Source organism: Podarcis gaigeae, assembly GCF_964106915.1.
Source record: "Podarcis gaigeae genome assembly, chromosome: 1".
NCBI lineage: Eukaryota > Metazoa > Chordata > Lepidosauria > Squamata > Lacertidae > Podarcis > Podarcis gaigeae.
Genome location: NC_139678.1, coordinates 31,413,981 through 31,435,068, shown reverse-complemented (window position 1 = coordinate 31,435,068; position 21,088 = coordinate 31,413,981). Strand labels below are relative to the sequence as shown.

The following is a 21,088-nucleotide window of genomic DNA, read 5'->3' as shown; positions in this document are numbered from 1 at the left end:
GGGAAAACACTGTGTAGTGATTCTGATACCATTTCTCATTTCTAGTTAGCTTTCAGAGAAAATATCACACCTTATGAGAGTCCCAGATATGAGGGACTATGGTTCAAAGTTTGCACAGTGCAATTCTAGCCATGTTTACTCACAAGTAAGTCCTATTTAATTCATTGGAGCTTACTCCCAGATAAGTAGTATTAGGATTGCAATCTAAGTCTTGCTCCTGAGTTCCACTTTCTATCACTGGCTGACATTAAATACCAAAGTTGGTTCTAATAATGTATTAGATGCCCAGTGATTTTTAAACATACATCTAGCTGAGGAATATACTGTTTTAACATTTTCCTTCCCTTGAACAGTGGGACTTTCTGAGCAGTCTTTGTCAAGGCCAGTTCATTTTCATAATAACTTCTTTATTTACAAGCATGCAGATTAACTAAGCAGCGCTAGATTCACAAAAATCCAGCCCTCTCTCCACAAAACCATCTCCCTTCCATCCCATACCTCTTAGGACAGGGGGTAGCCAATGTGGCGCCCTCTAGATCTTGCTAAATCTGAACAATAATCCTTGACTGTTGCCAATGCTGGCTGGGACTGATGGGAGTTGTAATCTCAACTTCATCTAGAGGGCACATTGGCTATCCCTGTTTTAGCGACTCTGTCAGAACCAAACCACCGCTTCTTGCTCTTCTTCTTGCCCCTGTTCCTCACACTCAGTCCAGACAACTCAGCACCACCATGTTCAGACTTCTCTACAGCAAGAACCTACAAGACAGTTCAGTGGTTGGCTACAGCACCTTGGAAAGCTCCAAATGTGCAACTAACTGCAACAAAGGGCTCATCCAGACTTGCTTTTGTGCTGTGCTTTCCAGACACAGGTCTGCACTTTAAAGCTCCGTGCCTGGGGGTTGTTTTTTGTCCCAGCACTTTCTCCACATTTTACCACTGAATCAAAGCAAATGGCAATCTGCAGAAAACCCAGTTGCTATTTGCTCTAGTTCAGCAGTAAAGCGTCAGGACAAAAAACAACGATCGGTCACAGAGGTTTAAAGCTTTGTCCTGTGCCTAGAAACACGGCACAAAAGAAGTCTGGATGAGCTCAAAGGTCACATTCACACTGTAAGACATCCTGCCTAGTTTCTGGCTCTTAATCAGTCAGAAGGCAGGACAAGGAATAAGGATCCAGCCTGTGTTGGATGGAGTAACACTCCCCCTGAAGACACATGTTCACGGTTTGGGAATGCTCCTGGACTCAGCCCTAAGCATGGATGCTCAGCATTCAAGATGATCTTAACAGGTTGGAAAATTGAATTTCTATAGGGACAAATATAAGGTTCTACACTTAGGCCAAAGGAAGTATAGTGTCCAGATCAAGAAAAGTCATAGTACCGCTCTATTCTGCCTTGGTCAGACCTCACCTGGAATATTGTGTCCAATTCTGGGCACCACAATTTAAGTAGGATGTTGACAAGCTAGAATGTGTGTAGAGGAGGGTGACCAAGATGATCAAAGGTCTGGAAAACAAGTCTTATGAGGAATGGTTCAAGGAATTGTGTATGTTTAGCCTGGTAAAGAGGAGACTGAGAGGAGATATGATAGCCACCTTCAAATATCTCAAGGGCTGTCACAGGGAAGGTGGAGCAAGCTTGTTTTCTCCTGCTCTGGAGGGTAGGATTCAAACCAATGGATTCAAGTTGCAAGAAAGGAGATTTTGACTAAACATCAGGAAGAACTTTCTGGCAGTAAGAGCTGTTTAACAGTGGAATGGACTCTCTTAGGTGGTTGTGGACTCTTCTTCCTTGGAGGTTTTGAAGTAGAGGTTGGATGGCCATCCATCAGGGATACTTCACCTGAAATCCGTGCATTGCAGGAGAGTTAGACTAGATGACCCTTAGAGCTCTTTCCAAGTCTACAGTACTATGATTCTATACTGGTTCTGCAAGGCTTTGGCAAACCTTTGGCTTTACACAAAGTTTTGCTAAAGGGCTGCTGGGGACAGAGAGGCAATTGGTCTCTTTGCTACTTGCATACAGTGGTACTTCGGGTTAAGAACTTAATTTGTTCTGGAGATCCGTTCTTAACCTGAAACTGTTCTTAACCGCCCACTCTGGAAGAATGGCAGATGAAGGTGATGGACTATATGGGATTGGCTGAAATGACTGGCAGAATCCGAGACCAGGGAGAAGAGTCGGCGGAAGAAGATTGGAAGAAATTCAAAGACTATTTACAGAAATATTGCAAAATCAATGAATGTTAGAATGATGTCGGATAGAAATTAAGTGGTTTCCAGCTGTAATGTATTAAGAGAATATGGGAAAAAAGGTTTAGAATTTGGTTTAAAGTTTATTGATAAGGATTTGCTGAACCTACAATCTGAATTGGAATACAAAGAAGGGAGGTATGAGGAGGTCTGGGAAGTAAGTTAAAGGAAAATAAGTTATGGAAAATTTGTGTGTTTTTAATTATTTTTATTTTTCTATTTTTGTTTTTTTTTTCGTTTTTGTTTTTTATTTTTATTGTATTAACATTGAAAATTCTAATAAATATCTTTTTTTAAAAAACTGTTCTTAACCTGAGGTACCACTTTAGCTAATAGGGCCTCCTGCTGCCGCCGCTGCGTGATTTCTGTTCTCATCCTGAAGCAAAGTTCTTAACCCGAGGTACTATTTCTGGTTTAGCGGAGTCTGTAACCTGAAGCGTCTCTAACCTGAAGCGTCTGTAACCCGAGGTACCACTGTACTTGCAATTTCCCCTATTAGTCGCTGTCCTTATGGAGAACCTTAAGCCAAAACTGGTACATAAGAATAACCAAACAGTAAAGTTTCCTCCTCTCCCTGCAGTTTCTGTGCTAACTTTAACTTGCTTCTAATCCTTCCACTTTCAGAGCAATGTTGCTGCTTGGTAGGGCATTCTCTCTCTCTCTCTCCCTGGGCATGCTGATGAATCCTGCACTTCCACATCATGCAAATGGATTTCGACAAAGCAGAAGCAGCCTCCATCTCCACTTCAGCACAAGCCTTGGCACGTTCAGACTAACAGCAGGAGCACTTGAGTGAGTGGAAGGCTTTAATCAGCCAGCAGCTTTGAAAACTAAGAGCTCGGAAGTGACACAGCCCAAAAGATAAGGTTATAAAAAGGCAGGCGGAGAAAGTATGACACTACCCTAAGAAGAAAGGGAAGAGATTTAAGTGGAAGGAGACTCCCGGCTGTGTAAGTAGGCGCTGAATCCAGTCCTGGGCATGGTGTCAGATCCAGGAGCTCCATTTTGTTCAGACAAATCTAAGCAGTTCACATGCTCGTGCCACTTCGCACTTTTAGCCTACTTATGGAATACTGTTATAACGTTTTCAGGCCACATGTCCCTGAAAACAGAGGATGGAATTGAACATAGTGCTATATGGGGCATCCACATGGGGAATGAAGTCTGCTTGCATAACAGGACTTTTCCTCCCTGTCCTCCCCTTGCGCACGTGCGCGCGCACACACACACACACACACACACACCCAAACCTATTATGGGAGTTCCTGCCAGGGGCGAAACTAGGCTTTGTTTCACCCAGGTCAAAGACCCAGTTTGGCACCCCTCATGTGTATCTGCATACACACCCATGCTGGGAGACTCAATGATGCCCCTCTGGTGCCCCTGTAGCTATGGCTCTGGTCCCCCCCAACCACATTTTGGGGCAGCAGGGAGTACACAGGGAGTAAAGAGGAAGGGAAAATCCTGTTGTATGACTGGACCTCATTCTGCATAAACACAAACTTAGTTGAATCCCACCCATAACATAACTGGATGAAATTCAACATACTGTAGCACTAAGGAGATCGCTCCATCTGTAAGTGCAAGTATTTCTCCTCTCCTCTCCCTGTGTGCTGTTCTGGATTGTGGAGGTTTGCAGGGGAGGAAAGGGGAGAAGTTTGCACAAGCTTCTGCTATATTTCCATATTATGTTCACTTTTATATGCCACTTTGAATGTATTCCTACAGAAGGCTGATGGCAACAACGACAACACCAATGTAGTTTATTAATTATTCTTGGTCCACTGCTTATGACAAAAACTACCAACTTCCACAATACACTAGAAGGCTAGTACTGAATACTCTGCAGTTCTGGAAAGCAAGCTCATTTCACAGGGAATAAGTCTTCCTTCTGTGGGTGCATTTGTGGACCCACACAGAGTGTGACAGTGTGCTGATCTCCCTCACCGCACTCAGTGTGTGCACATGAGCATTCAGATCCTTCCAGATATGTGTGGTGTGTGACCATGTGGCAAAGGTTCATGACCCAACATTCTGATGGACAGCATGTGCTCATGTAACACTGTAGCCCTTGGAGTCATCCAATTAGTCATATTTGTAACAGTTCCACAGCATTGTCTTCTGCCTGGAAATTCTCTATGAATTTCTCATTGTGTAATATACAAAGCTGTCATATACCAAGTCACATTTTTCATGTGTCTGATCTGGTGCCATCTACTCAAACCTGCAGTATCTCTCCAAAATTTCAGCCCAAAACCATTTTTTCTAGCCTGCTACCTTTTAGTTAGAGTTACAGTGGTGAGGGTGTTTAATTTGGGACCTTCTGCACACAAAATGCATGCTGCACTGGAATGGAAAGTAGATGACAGAAATGCAGCACTTTTGGGGAGAGGCACTGCAGTCTGACAACCCATGAAAGTGGAATCAAACCACAAAACAGAAGAAGCTAGGAGATAAGTGCTGGTATCTTTGGGGGCAGGAAGAGAGATCGGAAAAGGGTTTAATTTTCTTGGCTGAGCATGAGCAACCTCAATCCACTCTCTTGCATTTTGTCAAAACAAATTGCCCAACACGCAGTTAATGAGCAGTCCAGCACATAATCAGAGTGTACCTGAATTAATTGCTTAGAAACACAGGACATATGAAGATCCATGTGAACCACTTGGTAAATTATCATTTCAGCACTTGCAGGCTTTTGGGAGAAGGCAGACTTCATCCCTAGCTCACCATACTTAAGTCCTGGCAGCAGAGATTTGGGAATCTGTAACACCTTCTTCAAGTCTTGTTCCCCTTCTGTCTTATCATCCATTTCACACACAAAGGATTACTAGCAAGGCAAGGAGTTGATGCGACATCCCAGCATGGACAAGTAATAGTGTGGCAGTGTCTGACTTCAAGGAATGCAGAGAAGCTCAATGGAAACGTGTCTAAATTTCATGCAAACAGAATGCAGCCAGAGTGATAATATATAATGAGAAAGGTCGCCACATGATGGCAGCTACCCATTTAGGCTTCTTAAAATCTGGGCAACAGCAGTAAAGGCACAAGGCAAGAGGACTACAGCAGAAATATCAAAGGATGGATGATGACAGCGTTAAGTACAGCAAGAATTTGAGGGTGGTAATTCAGTTCATATTATTGGATCTGTCCTGCCAGGTTCTCATTCAAACGCAATGCAATCTCAATGCTCATTTTATTCAAAACTTCAGAAATATGTTTTCAATATCCTTGTGTCATTAGCACAATGGCAGAGTCATCAAGAGAAAATCCAATTAGTAAACATCATGGTTGCAATGTGTGAGAGGCTCCAGCAGGAACAAGGCAATGGCATGTGTGCAACACTGCTGTGGTTTACTTAGTCAACCACCATGCATTTCGTATAGCAGCCAGGATAATTTCTCTTTCTCTTTTTGTTTCACCCACCCATCTCACACACATCCAAATTAAACACTTAAGTTTTCTGCAAGAAACAATATGGGATCATCTAGGCAACAAGGGAACTTTCTAGGAAAGCATTCAGGAAAAGAAAGCTGAAGCAAAGAGCCTTCCTTTCTCAAGTTATTTTAACCCAGAGATGGCTAACCTGTGGCCCTCCAGATTTTGTTGGATTGTAATTCTCACCATCCCTTGCCATGCTAGAGTTGGAATTCAACATCTGGAAAGTCTCAGATTAGCTATTCCACTTTTAGCCATTATATCTGGCCATTCTCAGTTAAATGTGATTGTTATGAATTCTGCCTGTATAGCATTATGTAATAATGTTATGCTAACTTTTTAAACATGGCTCCCAATCACGCCTACTCAATACGCAATGGTTCAAAGAAGTATTATTGAAGTCATATTGGGACTCAGCTGAATCTTTTTAATATGGTTTTTTTAAATGTTTAACACAATTAACACTGGTAGCCAAAACACAATTTTACAGATCATGTGGTCAATAATAAAATTTAAGAATAAGTAATCAGGCTGCAGCTAATAAAGGGTTCTGCTATTACAGAAGAAACAACTATAAAAACAAGTACCATTTAATCTCTCTCTGTTGGTACAGCCTTTTCACTTTTACTTGCCTCTCCCTCCAAATCTTTATCATCCAAGAGTCTTCTCATATTGATGTGTATGAGGGAAGTTGTTCAAACTGATAGCATGCTAAGGGATGTAATGTAATGACAAGTCCTACAGTGGTACCTTGGGTTATAGATACTTCAGGTTACAGACTCTGCTAACCCAGGAATAGTACCTCGGGTTAAGAACTTTGCTTCAGGATGAGAACAGAAATCGTGCTTCAGCGGCATGGTGGCAGCTGGAGGCCCCATTAGCTAAAGTGGTGCTTCAGGTTAAGAACAGTTCCAGGTTAAGAACGGACCTCCGGAACGAATTAAGTACAGTGGTAAAGGTAAAGGTAAAGGTAAAGGTGCCCCTGCCCGTACGGGCCAGTCTTGACAGACTCTGGGGTTGTGCGCCCATCTCACTCAAGAGGCAGGGGCCAGCGCTGTCCGGAGACACTTCCGGGTCACGTGGCCAGCGTGACAAAGCTGCATCTGGCGAGCCAGAGCCACACACGGAAACGCCGTTTACCTTCCCGCTGGTAAGCGGTCCCTATTTATCTACTTGCACCCGGAGGTGCTTTCGAACTGCTAGGTTGGCAGGCGCTGGGACCAAGCAGCGGGAGCGCACCCCGCCGCAGGGATTCGAACCGCCGACCTTTCGATCGGCAAGTCCTAGGCGCTGAGGCTTTAACCCACAGTGCCACCTGCGTCCCCCAAGTACAGTGGTACCTCAGGTTAAGTACTTAATTCGTTCCGGAGGTCTGTACTTAACCTGAAACTGTTCTTAACCTGAAGCACCACTTTAGCTAATGGGGCCTCCTGCTGCTGTCGCGCCGCCGGAGCCCAATTTTTGTTCTTATCCTGAAGCAAAGTTCTTAACCTGAAGCACTATTTCTGGGTTAGCAGAGTGTGAGACCTGAAGCGTATGTAACCTGAAGTGTATGTAACCCGAGGTACCACTGTACTTAACCCGAGGTACCACTGTATTTTCATTATGCAATGACAAGTCCTATTCAGCACATTGGCAGATAGACAACTCCAACCCCACCGGCCAGGCATCTAATAGCTGCCAGATCTTTCAGATTTCACACCTTTGCTATACGTGCTTAGTGCCAAATTTTAAAGGCTGAAAGCACCTGTTTCTTTACTTTAAATCAAAGGAAGGAGATGGCCTTGAAAACGACTCTACATCTGAATACAGGCCATTATTTTTGTGACTGATCATCATCTACTTTGCTGCCATTAGCTACTGGTTTGTTCACAGTCCATGCCACAAATTATAGCCATGATTATTCAATTCAGTTTAGTCACACTTTCCCCTTGCTCTGCAGAAAATAAAGAGTGCCTTTTTCCTGCTTCTCCCCTTGCTCTTAACATTGCTGTCTGTACTGCTGATCCACTTTCTTCTGCATTAAGAAAAACTTGTTCATGCAACTTCAGTCCTGTGTTCTACTTACATGAACAAATTCAAAAAGGATTAGGCTATCAAGGGCAGCTACTCCAGTTGACTATATGCTGCCCTCAAGGTTCAGAGGCACTATGCCTCTGAACACTAGTTGCTGGGAATCATGATCAGGGAAGTGCTATTGTGTTCCTGTCCTGCTTCTGGGCTTCCCATAGACTGACCACCATGGGAAGCAGGATGCTAGACTAAATAGGCCTTTGGTCTGATCCAGCTGTGTTTTGATGCTTTCTGACTGTTAAAATTGGAAGCACACACTCCTTATTTTTCTCCATTTGCCATGCTTTTGTGTTTCGTGAAACTATTCTGGTATAAGACAAGGCCACACAAATTGGCATTTTGAATATTCAGAGTAACCTGGACCTAATGCAAGGTCCTGGAGCTTTGAACCCAGCTAATGCTACTTCCATTTTGCAAAAATGTAGAATGTGTTGCATGCTTTCCTATACCTTAGCCAAAGAGCACCACCCTTCACAGAATATAAGGAATGCCCACTCCAAGTTTAGAAAAGCAAAATGCAAATAGATGCTACAAAGCTAGCCCAGAGCCATGACATGCTTCTCAAGGAGACATTAATTTCTTTTTCACTATTGCCTTTATTATTTCCCATGAGTCTTCATTATTTCTAATGAAAGAAGATTGATTTACAGCAGCAATGGGAAACTTGTGGTTCTTCAGATATCTGGGGGCACAATTCCCACTATTTCTGACCATTAGCCATGCTGGCTGGAGCTGATGGGAGTTGGTGTCCCAAAACATATCGTGGAACAAAAGTTCCTCACCACCAAATTACAGAATTAAACAGAAGAGTAGTTCGGTCCTGGTCTATGATTATTTTCCCAACAGTGAAAATGTCACATGAAAAAAGGTATTCCTGGGCATTCTCTGGTGAATAGTCAGTCTTAGAGCCCAGACCTCCATAGTAAGCTGGGCACAGAAAGTAAAGAATGAAGTGATGATTTCAAAATTGGCATGGGGAAGAACTCCATTTGGTCTGCATTTTAAAAGTGAACCAACTTAATTCACAACTCCCAGATTAATGCATGGATTTGAATGAAATTTAAATCCGGATTTTGCATTTCTCCAAATGCTTTGTGATAATGTTCTCAGCTCAAAAATTGTAGAAACATGCATTAAAATAAACATCTTAGGATAAAATATGCTTAGACATGGATACATTGAAATAAAAATAGGCTTAGACATGCATACACTGAGAAGTCCTGTTGTTACTTTAACATATATAATTCTTTTTATATGTGCAGTTGTTTTAACTATTTTCCTGTATGGTCTTATTATATTGTAAATTGGTTCAGGATGCCTCATGGGAAGCGATTTATAAATGAAGTAAATAGTAATCAAAAAACACACGAATTTAAATACAGTATGGATATCCATATTAAAAAAACCTTCACAGATTAATGTGGAAGTAGGACAGAACAGAGACAGAAATAGATTGATCCATCCCTATTTCAAACAAAACTCTGAAGTATTGTTCTGGGCAGCATGTTGAAGTTGTTCAGACAGGTGGTTGTGTGGAGAACTGTGATATCGGAAGCAGTGAGTGCTAAATATGAATGTGGATGAGATTAAGTACTTCTTTATCATTCTTCTGGGGTTTTAGGGGATTGCCATGTTTGGAAGTTTAAAAGCATGCCTTTATACAAAGGTTAGCATAACGGACCAGTAACCTATGGGCTGCCCTGATTTACAATGTAATGAACTGCATCCCCAAGTTTCCAGCTCATATGGTTAATGATGTCATCATGGCCTCCCCATGAGCCCTTGTAAATCACTCCACTCTGTCCCTGTACCTATGAATATACTGAAAGTAAAACAGCCCTGCGGAAGGCCTCAGCTTACAAGATCCCATGTTTAAAATTAGAGAGGAATTGTTGAAGCAATAGCCTAAGCTGGTGGGGCGGGGGGTGAGGATTCCCACTAGGATAGTCTCCGGGAAGCTATAAAGTGGAGCAGAGATTTTCAGAGTCACCCAGTTTCAGATTAAACCTTTCTGCTCGGACCTCTTTAATAGATCAGCTCTCAGGAAAGTAACTGATTGGCAACCAAACAAAGACCTATGATCTCTCCCTATTATCTCCCTTGAGTGCAGTCATGCCCCATGAAAGACAGATTATCACATCCCTGCCTCTCCCAGTGCAGCCTTTTAACGAATTTTAATGAGCAAGTGGTTAAACTTCCTCATGTTCTGGAACCAATCAGAACCATCACTTCTTGCAAAGGTTGTCCTTGTAATCATGTAACTTCATCCAGAAACTTGTCTGTGAGCCTTTCTTCACTCCCTTATGGCTTCCAGTTCCTGTTATTGTGGTTCAACATTGAGGAGCAAAACCATAAACGCAGGAGCAAGTGCCCACATACAGAAAAGGTACTGCCTTATGTGTGGGTTTGTGTATCTCTCTCCTTCTATGTGGACTGCACCATCTGAACTATCCCCATGATTCCCCCAGTCAGCTACTTTTGACTACTTCTGTATGTTGTCTGTAGCCAGGAAAAGAGACCAATCAACCCAATATGATTGGTATTCATTCATTTTGTTGTTGTTCTTTAAGATTGCAAGCGATACGTAATTAAAGTTTTCTTTTTACATTGTTTTGGCATTCCCTTTACATTGAAATGAATGTAAGTTACGTAAGCCTTGTAGTTTCAAAACTTGTGTTAAATAGAGGACAGCAAGACAAGTAACATAGCATTAGGCAGAAATGGAACTGCATCCCTGATTATGACAAATACAGGTTGAAGCAAAAATGGCTACCCTCTTAAATCACTATCAGTAACTGAGGTAGGTCTAGGTAGAAATCCCTCCCACAACCCCTTATGTGGTGACACACCTCTCTCATCCTACAAATCCATCCTTTTGCATTAAACCTGTGTTTTAATACACCACAAGAAAACTTTAGTCGACACACATGTTCATTTGAATGCCTGAACACATCTCTTTGTGTGTGGGCTCCCTTCAGGCCCAGTTTTGTGGTCATTTTCCATTCAGCTGGTTCATTCCAGAAGTGAATGGGAGAGATACAGTATGTTTCTATTACCATCATCCCCACCCCAAAGCTTGTTGACCACTCTTCTTAAATGGTGCACCTGTGCCCCTTACTATGGGAACTGAGACTGTATAATAGAAGCACTTCCTAATATAATAATCACTGAGAAGATTTTATTCTTTATACTCACGTTTAATACACCGGTTGGTCCCAGGAGCTGTTGTCCACCCTGAGCAGCACTGACCCCCACAGACATTTGGCCTAGAAAGTTGAAAAAAATAATAATTTAGGAATGGTACATTGGGTGCACCTTGAACCCCCCTCCTTTATTTAGCTATTGTTATCTCCCTCCTAAAGTGCCTGAACTTCCATTAAGAAACCTCAGCTGGCATCTGCATGGTTGAAATTTTAAAACGAGAGATTCCCTCATCTACAGGTACCAGTGACGAGAATGACATTTGTGATACATATGGTTTTAGAGCAGGGATAGGGAACCTGGGGCATTCCAGATCTTGTTGGACTTCAACACACCTCAGCCTCATCCAGCTTGGTCTATGATCAGGAATTAAAGGACTTGTAGTCTCAGGTCCCCTACTGCTGTTCTAGAGCAGGGTAGTAAATGTGGTGCCCTCAAGATATTGTGGACTACAAAACCTATAATTACTCACCACTGGTAATGCTGGATGGGGCTGCTGGGAGTTGTAGTCCGAAGCATATGGAGGGTATGGGATGGTTATGCTAAACTACTCCAAGACATTATGTAGCATTGCTGTGTAGTCTTGAGCATATAGCAGAATCTAATGGGTGTTTCCATTAAAAATTGAGAAGACTGGCCTTTTTTGTGCAATTTGTTGAAGTTTTTTCTAAGCTAATCTGACAACCTCAGATTATGTTTTCCCAAGGCCAACTGTGTTACGGCAAAGAAGGCAGTAGCGTAGCTTCCTTTGTAAACTGGGATCTTGCAAAACTGATGGAGAGGAGTGCAAAGTAGGAAAACATTTCCGGTACTTTCCTCAACTTATTGGCACAACCTGGCAGCGATTCCTGTAGGCAGGACGACTCACCATGCTACGGGAAAAGCTCTGGCTGTAAACCAAACCAGCAATTCCTGATGGAATAAGCTCCAGAACCTTGGCATACAGTAAGTCCCATTGGAATCTAGTACACATGTGCAGCTTGTTCACGTTAAAAACAAGTTATATTGCCCACACCTGGCTACCTTCCTTAGGATAAAAAAAAGCTGCTTAAACACACACATACTCCTTACAGCAGCATGTCACAAACTTCCAATAACCATGTAACACTTTAACACAATTAAAGCCGGAAGCATACTTCTTTCTTACATCCAAAACAGTTTCCTTCTACCAATGTATAAGGAAGAAGTGCCTTCCCACTGATGACTCTGTTCCCTGTCATTCTTCTGACTATGCTTCATGTTTGGAAACCTTGGCCAGTGATTCATGCAGAGAAACAACAGCCTCCTATGAGGAACAGTAGTTCTGCTGCATCTCTGCACTGGGAACAGCTGAATGATCACATCACAGCTGATGTAGACACACAGCAGAATTACTACCTGATAATGCAGTAGCCACTGACTAGTAAATGGGCAAAGGGAAGAAGCCCTGTGTCCATCCAGGTGGTCAAAGGAAGGGGGAGACTGTACACTTTACAGCTGAGCATTGTACACCAGCAGTGCTGCAGACGAAGGGCTGCAAGGTTAGCACCATGCAGGGAAACAGCTGTTCTGTGAAAGGTCATACAATTCTCAGCAGCCCTAACAAACTACACTTCCTAGGTTTCGTTGGGGGAAGCCCTGACTGTTAAAGGGGCTAAGGAGTGCTTTAAATGTATGGCATGGGTGTTTGTTCATTCTCTCTCTCCCTCCCTCCTTCTCTCTCCCCCTATTTAAAGGCTAACTGATGCAAAGGAAAGCAAGGAGGGGAGGTTGTGGGCCCCTGCATTAAAGCGATGCATTGTTTACACAGTGGATTTTTCAGCAAGGGTAAGGAAGGTGTTCATTATAAGTAGGCAAAAGCTTCAGAACCTTAAAATAACTGTTCCTCTTCTTTTATGATGCTAACAATTCATAAACACTGAAGTACAGATGGACACTTGTTGGGTTTGGCACCAGGGTTATAGAGGTTATGAGGAAAACGCTGGTTCTTTCCATTCATTTCTTTGAAGGCCCATCTGGAAATGTGGCAGCCCTTCTTCAGAGGAAGAATAGAAAGGTTTCAGGTCCTAGTGCCTGTTCTGTTAGGATACAGCCACCTTTCGCCACAAACCTGGTGCGCTCTAGATCTGGATGCCCCTCACATGCTGATGAACATGGTGGAACACCAGGATCACATCTATCAGCTACACCCTCCACCATCCAGACGTTTGGCTTCAGTGCAAAGGGGCCAAGTTAACATGCAGATGTACTCATCTAGAGCTTCTCCATACACGTGGGGGACCCTGAGTCAATCAGGGTTCACTCTCACATGGAGAAGCCCTGTGGACAAACCTCCGTCTGCATGTAGCCTCTTCACACTGATGTCAAACCTACACAGATCATAGCAGGCAGGCATGATCCTGTTCTCATCTTGTATGTTTTAAAATTTATGAAGGAGCATTATCATGTGAGCCCCTCCCGGCAGCTATCCACTTGTCAAAGTTGACCCACAAAGTGGGGGGGGGGGCTCTGCAGGGAGCACACTGGCAAAGCAGCACAGAGCAGGATGGAACTATCTGTTCATCTTACAGAGGTCTGAGCAAGATTTAAACCATGCCCCATCAGCTTATGAGTGAAAGTTAAACCCAGCTTCTTTGGCTACACACACCAACACGCAACACAGAGTTGAACCTCGTCTTCCACCCATTAGCTGACATGACCTGCCTATTGGAGTGACACCAGGTAATTAACAGTTTGGTGTGGTTTTGGGGAAAACGGCCTCATGGACTCCCTGCTGGGCCAAGACTGACTTGTGGCCTGGAGGTTCCCCAGCCCTGCTATAAAGGGTAAGGGCACTGTGGGTTAAACCACAGAACCTAGGGCTTGCTGATCAGAAGTTCAGCAGTTTGAATCCCCGTGACAGGGTGAGCCCCCGTTGCTCAGTCCCAGCTCCTGCCAACCTAACAGTTTGAAAGCACGAAGTGCAAGTAGATAAATAGGTACCGCTCCGGCAGGAAGGTAAATGGCATTTCCGTGTGCTGCTCTGGTTCGCCAGAAGTGGCTTAGTCATGCTGGCCACATGACCCGGAAAAACTGTCTGCAGACAAACGCCTGCTCCTTCGGCCGATAGAGCGAGATGGGCGCGCAACCCCAAAGTCATCCATGATTGGACCTAACAGTCAGGGGTCCCTTTACCTTTACTAGAACCACAGATTATGAAAGAAATTTGTTCTTCACACCCCCAAGCAAATGTGATGCAACAGGGCAATCCCATACATTATATGGCAGCACTCCTGGCTGTTGTGACCAAGAATGCACTTGATGGAGAGTTGCAATTGATCCTGGCTCTTCAGTCAATGGACATGTGTGGTACATGACTGTCCAAATACGCATACATGTTAAGAATCTTAAGTGTGCAACCAAAAAACATTATATGGGGTGCGGCTCCAAAACTATCCCCAGAATTAGAAAAATGCATGTGAACAGCCATCATTGGCGGCGGCAGCAGCAGCAGCAGCAGCGAAAGGACGTTGCACTGAGGATGGAGAAAGCTTTCTCCAGAGTTTTGAACTACATTTCCCATCAGTCCCAGCCAGTATGGCCAATGGTCAGGGGTGATGCATCTGGAGGGTGCCACATTAGGAAAGGCTGGAGCAAGGAAAAGGACATAGTCTTCTCCACTTCCTATTAAAGAGCATTTTAATGGGTAACTGTATGCTTTGTGGGTTCTGGCAGTGGCTTTGGGCTACGGAGATGACTAAAGGGGCTGTTACTTTCCCCTTACACAATAAGCAACCGCCCGCCCCCGCCCCCAAGCATCTGGTTATATTTAAACAATTTGCTCAACATTTGAGTGGCTTGAATGTGGTGTGGTTTTCCTTGCCTCATAAAGAATTCAAAATAAATGCCTGCAGCTTTGAGGACCACAGCATGTTTATAGGAGGGAGAAGGGTGATGCGCCAAGGAGAAGCCAGCATCCTACAAGTGAGCATGGAAGCAGACTCCCCACCCACTCGTGCCGTGCTGGCTTTGTGGCATGCTCAACTAGCAATGCCCAGTCAGCCTGTGGATTCCCTACAAAGCAGGGGCTGAAGCAGGGGAAACTATGCCCCAGCTGTGGTTTTCCAGTTGAAACTGCCTCTATCTCTCTTTCTCTCTTTCCAGAAAGGGATATTTCCAATCACAGACCCTTGGTTTCAGGGGAAATAGGCAGACGAAGAGCTCTGCTCTTCTCCCACCCCCCTGCCCCATTGTTAAGGATGGGTGGATATGTTAATTTCAATATCTCTCACTTTCTCATTTTTTTCCAACCATACGTTCAGTTGTCCACATTTCCACACCAGTTTGGATTTTTCATTTATTTTTAAGTCCTCGTGCAAGTTGATCAGCATTTTGGTGCAAAATTTTCCTAATATGCACATTGTGTGCGCACAATTTTACCTAATGTACGCATTTTTGCAAAGCAACTTTTCCTAATAGAATGCATTTTTCCATGTTATGTTCCCTAATATATGCATTTATAGGCACACACTGAGTAGTATATGCATTTTTGCACACAATCTGTAGCTGGAGAGCTGCATTCCAAAATTCAGAGAAGTGCAAATTCCGAAGTGTGTGTGTGTGTTTCAGTTTGCATCTTGTTGCCATAAATTGCAAACTGAACTGAATTTCTCCCTCATCTCAACCCACAGTGCACATTAAATTGCCCATAGCTCAGTGGTAGAGCATCTGCTTTCCAGAAGAAGACCCCAGGCTCAATCCCTAATATTCCCAGGTAAGGCTGGGATAGACTCCCTATCTTAAATCCTGGAGATACTCTGCCAGCCAGTGGAAGCCATCCTAATCAGTTTCTGATGTTCCTACACTCCTGAGAGCTGCTTTATAGTGATTCAACAGCAGATCCAATTCTGCATGCAGGTCCATGTCCAGCATGCATCAGCAAAGTAGTTTGCTGACTGCACTCCTTTTGAAGCCTTATTTACATGGGAATATAGGTAGAAGCAAGAGTAAAGGTAAAGGGTAAAGGGACCCCTGACCATTAGGTCCAGTCGTGACCGACTCTGGGCTTGCGGCGCTCATCTCACTTTATTGGCTTTCGAACTGCTAGGTTGGCAGGAGCAGGGACTGAGCAACAGGAGCTCACCCCATTGCGGGGATTCGAACCGCTGACCTTCTGATCGGCAAGTCCTAGGCTCTGTGGTTTAACCCACGGATTGCCAAATACTCAGGGTTTTTTTAAAATGAAGCATATATTTGAAATCTGTGAAGCTGACATTCTCTAGGCCAGTGGCCATGCGAGAGAGCTTTGCTGGGATGAATTTATCTGGCCTGACTCTTAAGCAGTGTAGTACAAGCTAACAACTTCCTGAGGTCTGCTTTTCTTGCAGCCAGGGGAGCAAGACGCCATTAAAGAGCCCAAACATGTGAGGAGGAAGGAGCTAACCCTCTCTCCCTACACTAGAGTCCTTTTCCAGAGTGTCACTATTTTTGGGTGGGATTCAATCACATATTGCTGGCAAATTCAGGTTGCACTGTTATACAGTGGTACCTCGGGTTACAGACGCTTCAGGTTACAGACTCTGCTAACCCAGAAATAGTACCTCAGGTTCAGAACTTTGCTTCAGGATGAGAACAGAAATCGTGCGGCAGCAACGCAGTGGCAGCGGGAGGCCCTATTAGCTAAAGTGGTGCTTCAGGTTAAGAACAGTTTCAGGTTAAGAACGGACGTCCGGAACGCATTAAGTACTTAACCCAAGGTACCACTGTAGTTGCTTGGGAGGTCTTGCACAACAAATTCACTTCCCCCAAAAGTCATACTTTTTGTGATAAGGAAAGTGAAGGGAAGTGCACTGGAAAATATGGAATAAGACTTGGGAATCAGTGTACACATGGCATTAGCCACGATCCATATCTGCCCTGTCATTTCTACACAGGAAATACTGGAAAGGGCACATGTGGGACATCAGCACCTCACAAAATGCTGGAGACAAGTTCAAGTGCTGGGGTGATAGAAGCACAGTGAATCACCAGAGTCTCTTAAAAGCAGCAGAGGTACCCAGCCTAACTCAGACACAGAGCGCTCCCTAGGAGCAGATTTTAAAATAGCAACACAGCTTGAGGGATGTTCATAAAAGCCTCCCTGTTCATTACTATAGCAGTTCTCAAACTTTGTGTGTGGGGGCAACTTGAACATTGCTGGGGGTCTTGGTGGACCATTTAATTATCTGTTCTCTACTGGCATCATCATTTAAAAAACAGTGCCATGTTATTTATTTGTTTCTATTAAAAAATATTTATATGCCACTCTATCACAAAAATATATCTAAGTGGTTTATAACATTGAAAAGATTTTTGAAAAATATAATAAAAGTGTAAAAATAAAACAAAAATCTCATGAACATCACAGGCCCTAGACCAATGCCTTGTTAGCCTTTTTGATAAATTTGATTCTGTTTAAAGCAGTCTCAGGCTCTGTTCTCAGAGAAAAAGCACCAAGTACATATATTCTCACCTGTTCTGCACCATTTCCATGAACCACCTGAAAGGAGCTTGCAGACCATCAGTGATCCACAGGCCACAGTCTGAGAACATCTGCACTATACAAGCTCCTTGGATGAAGAACATAATGCAGACAGCTGAAATAATATTCCCACTACCACCAATGAAAAAAATGCAACCCCAGTAGTCCTGTTTAATATATTACAAGTACCGGTACATTCTAAATGCTCTGATATATTCCATGGGGCTGTAAGATCAACACAGTTAAGCAAGCAATAATACTAATAATGTAGACATCACAGAACCAAGATTTTTATGCAAGAAAAAGATGTGTGGGAACTATACTTTGTTTAGATTCGTTTTACATAGGTGGTCAGGTTACTTAACACCCTCTTCTTAAAAAAATCAACAGATCCATAGCATTAACGAAAGGGCAGTAACACAGGCGCATCATAATGCACAGAAAACAGTCCATCTGCACACCAAAACCTTGACATGTGCAGCAAACCCCACAGCCTGGAAATCAAAGTGGATTTTTTTTTTTTGTACACACGAATGGCACATGAACACTTTGTGAACATCTTGAGGAAAAGCACATCCACCACAATGACAGTGGGTGGGTGTGTTAAATGCACTCAGTGTCTCAATGTGTATGCATATTGCACAGGCAGTGAATAGGCCTTGGGCATGTATACGGTATATATATATATACTACACTGAAACTATCAGTTGTGACATTTCTAATCACCTTTAGGTACATCTCCCTCAGGTACAGATGACAGAACAGCTTAAGCAGACCACAGTTCATATTGTTGCTATGCATGGGACAGTGCTGTGCATTGTTGCTGTACACTGCACAGTCTTAATATTCTTTTGTGATACAAGATCTGGCTAGTTCGCTCTTTCTTTGAAAAAGGTGGGCATTTTCTGGGACAACATCATTGCAACTAGATTCTGGGTTAGCTAAACTGCCAACATAACTCTGCTCTGACTGTGAGGAAGCAGCTGTCAAATCTTGCAAGTACCTTGCTTGACGGTTTGAAAGCGGTTTCTGCACTTACCCTACCATTCGGCTTCGGGAGTTTTGCATCCTCGGCTGTGTCGCTGTCTGTGGCCTCGGCCCATTCCTTGGCCACTGGTGTGAGGTGTCCACTCTCTGCCTCTGTGGAATCCAGCTGGGGCTTCTGCCGGGAGCATCAGCTCTTGTCCCAGGATTGATGGGTTGGGATCTGACATTGGTGGGAGCAGGGAGCTTGCGGTCTGTGGGAGCAGAGTGCGGCTTTCTGTTTTCCCTCCCTGCCAAGTTTCTCACCCAGGCGTTAGAGGCTACATCCGTCTTAGGGGTGACAGGAACATGATCCAAGGGAGAAGGGGAACTGTGTACCTGGAACAAACTGAATACTTTGTTTGCGGGTCCTGAACTCCCTTGGCTCCGGAATCTCAGCTGAGTTGTCTCTCTGCTTCCGGAGTCAGCTCTGAAGGAAGGACTTGGGTCAAATTGCCCAGCAAAGTCTCTCTGACATTCGCCAACCCCTACAAAAAGAGCTACAGTAAATGGGAGAAGGCTCCTCCAGGATCCCTTCATGGTTTCTGTCCAAGAGGGAAAGCACTCAGTTGTTGAACTGGAAGTTTCATATAACTCACGAGTGCAACTGGAGTTTAGAAAAAAGAAGAGGAGGAGGAGGAGGAGGAAGAAAGGGCAGCTGGGCTAAATTCCTCAGGCACGTTTGGAAGCCATTCACATCTTCAGGTACATGTATGCAAAAGGCTTAATCAGTACCTGCTGTCTGGAGGGGAAGGAATGCTCAGAGGGGCAGGAGCACAGAGAAAGCCCAACGGTGCAGGTTTCCCAAAGCTGCAGCTGCGGTCCTCATACCTTAGAAAGAATGAGAACGCCCCGTCTTTCCTCTCCCCGTCCCCTCTCTCCCTCTGGCTGTCAGAGCGTGTGTTCCTTGAAGACAGCTCCAAGCACCTTCTCACTTGCCTCTGGCACTGGCTGGCTCTGGAGAGGATGGACAGTTTTATTTTTGGAAACCTCCCCCTTTTGTGCCTTTTTGATGCTGACATCGCCCCTCTCCAGAGGACACAGCTCAGCCCCCCTCCTTACAAGAGACATTCCAGCAACACCCACTTTGGCAAAGGGAAACAATTTACAAGACAGAACTATTAACCCATGAGCAACCGGAGAGGCCCATTCAAAGCTTATGCAAAAAAAAAGTTTGCTCTTAAAGTGAGTGTCCGCGTGTGTGTAACACACATACACGCTGTCTCTCTCTCTCTCTCTCTCTCACACACACACACACACCCATCATACTGAACAAATCTGCAAGTCAGCTTCCTGAATTTGCAGCACAAGCTAAAATTTCTGTGCAGTTGTAATTGTTTACTGAAGGTGGAGCAAAGGTGGGTATGAATGGATGCAAGACACAAGTGATCACAGGGTCTCTCTGCTCTCCGGAATAGCACTGTTTAATGAAGGCCAAACTATACACTATGTTTTGTGTGGTTTCACTTGCTTCCTTTCTTTCTGAATAGGAGCAGCTGGTGTGTGCGTGCGTGCAGGGAAAGTATCCTCTGTGCCACGGTCCCAATCAAAATACCCCAAGGTTATTTGCACTGGGAGGTACGCTGTTCTTCCCTTTGTGCAAGTAGTGAGGAGTCTCATCGGGACTGTGGCACAGGAGGAAGTGCTTAAATCCCACAACGGCCGTCACTCCAGTCTGAATCAAACCTCAATCCCACAGCTCCTTAAAAAAGAAAGTTGCCAGAACAAACCACACATTTAACATAACATGTTGTTGGGCCCAGAGATCCTTTAACTGTGGATACCAATGAATGGACCTGGCTGGCCCATGTGTAAAGCACTGAGCTACATAGCCTATAGGTCCATTTCAGTGTAGAGCTCAAAGCACAAGTACCACCGGCATGCATCCGTGTGTGTGCTTTCTTTATACTATTTGCAATTTTCATGTCTCCATCAAATAGATTCGAGGTTGAATTGTTTTCTTTTTCTCAGACTAGCACATACAATGTACATACAATGGCTGTGAGTGACAAAAAGGGTTAAGAAGGTGGCAATTAGTATGTGGAAGCTACAGGGACCTTTTTATTTACTTTTCATCAGTGCTGCTTTGGGTTTACCTAGCTCCTAATTATTACTTTGATTTCTTTTTTGCTCAAGGTTCTAATATTGGCTTTAAGGAGTGTTTGACAGAGGGGAATTAGCCTCTGGCTATGTTTGCACATGCAATTGAACTGTAGTTAATGCTAAACTGTGGTTTAACATGAATGAGCAGCATGCTAGTGCATGCTGCTCTGAAGTTCCTGCTTCAGGCTTCATCTGCTCCTGGCCATGTCTTGCTGGAAGCAACAAACCACATCTGGTTTGTTTCTTCCAAATAAGCCATGAGCTATAAGCAGAGGAGCAAACCGTGAGCCAGGTTTGGATGATAGGAGAAGTCAAGGCTTGTGGTTGGTTGCTGCCAGCACAGAGAGGACAGGAGCAGAGGAGGAGTACAGTGGCGACTTCTGGGCAGCATGCACTAGCATGCTGCTCGCTTATGTTAAAACATAGTGAAGAACTGTGGCTTAGCATGACACGCAAACCAGGCTCACTGAATGCTTGGGCTCCCTTAGGTTAAAGAACCCCACACTTTTCTGACTAATAAC

At 44.0% G+C, this 21,088-nt stretch overlaps 1 protein-coding gene across 3 annotated transcripts in view; it reads right to left on the bottom strand.

Moving 5' to 3' along the window:
* LTBP2 (latent transforming growth factor beta binding protein 2) overlaps window positions 1-19,533 on the bottom strand; it is a 129,689-nt gene extending 110,156 nt beyond the window's left edge. The window contains exons 1-3 of one of the 3 annotated variants that reach the window (XM_083740818.1): window positions 19,296-19,508; window positions 18,481-18,952; window positions 10,958-11,028 (exon numbers count right to left, since the gene is read on the bottom strand). In XM_083740818.1, coding sequence (XP_083596944.1) covers window positions 10,958-11,028; window positions 18,481-18,509 — 100 coding nt within the window. In that variant the 5' untranslated portion in view covers window positions 18,510-18,952; window positions 19,296-19,508. Of the gene's footprint in view, window positions 1-10,957; window positions 11,029-18,480 lie in introns of all 3 variants that reach the window. The other 2 variants (XM_083740817.1, XM_083740816.1) reach the window with 2 other exon arrangements.
* Between the last annotated feature and the right edge of the window lie 1,555 nt (window positions 19,534-21,088).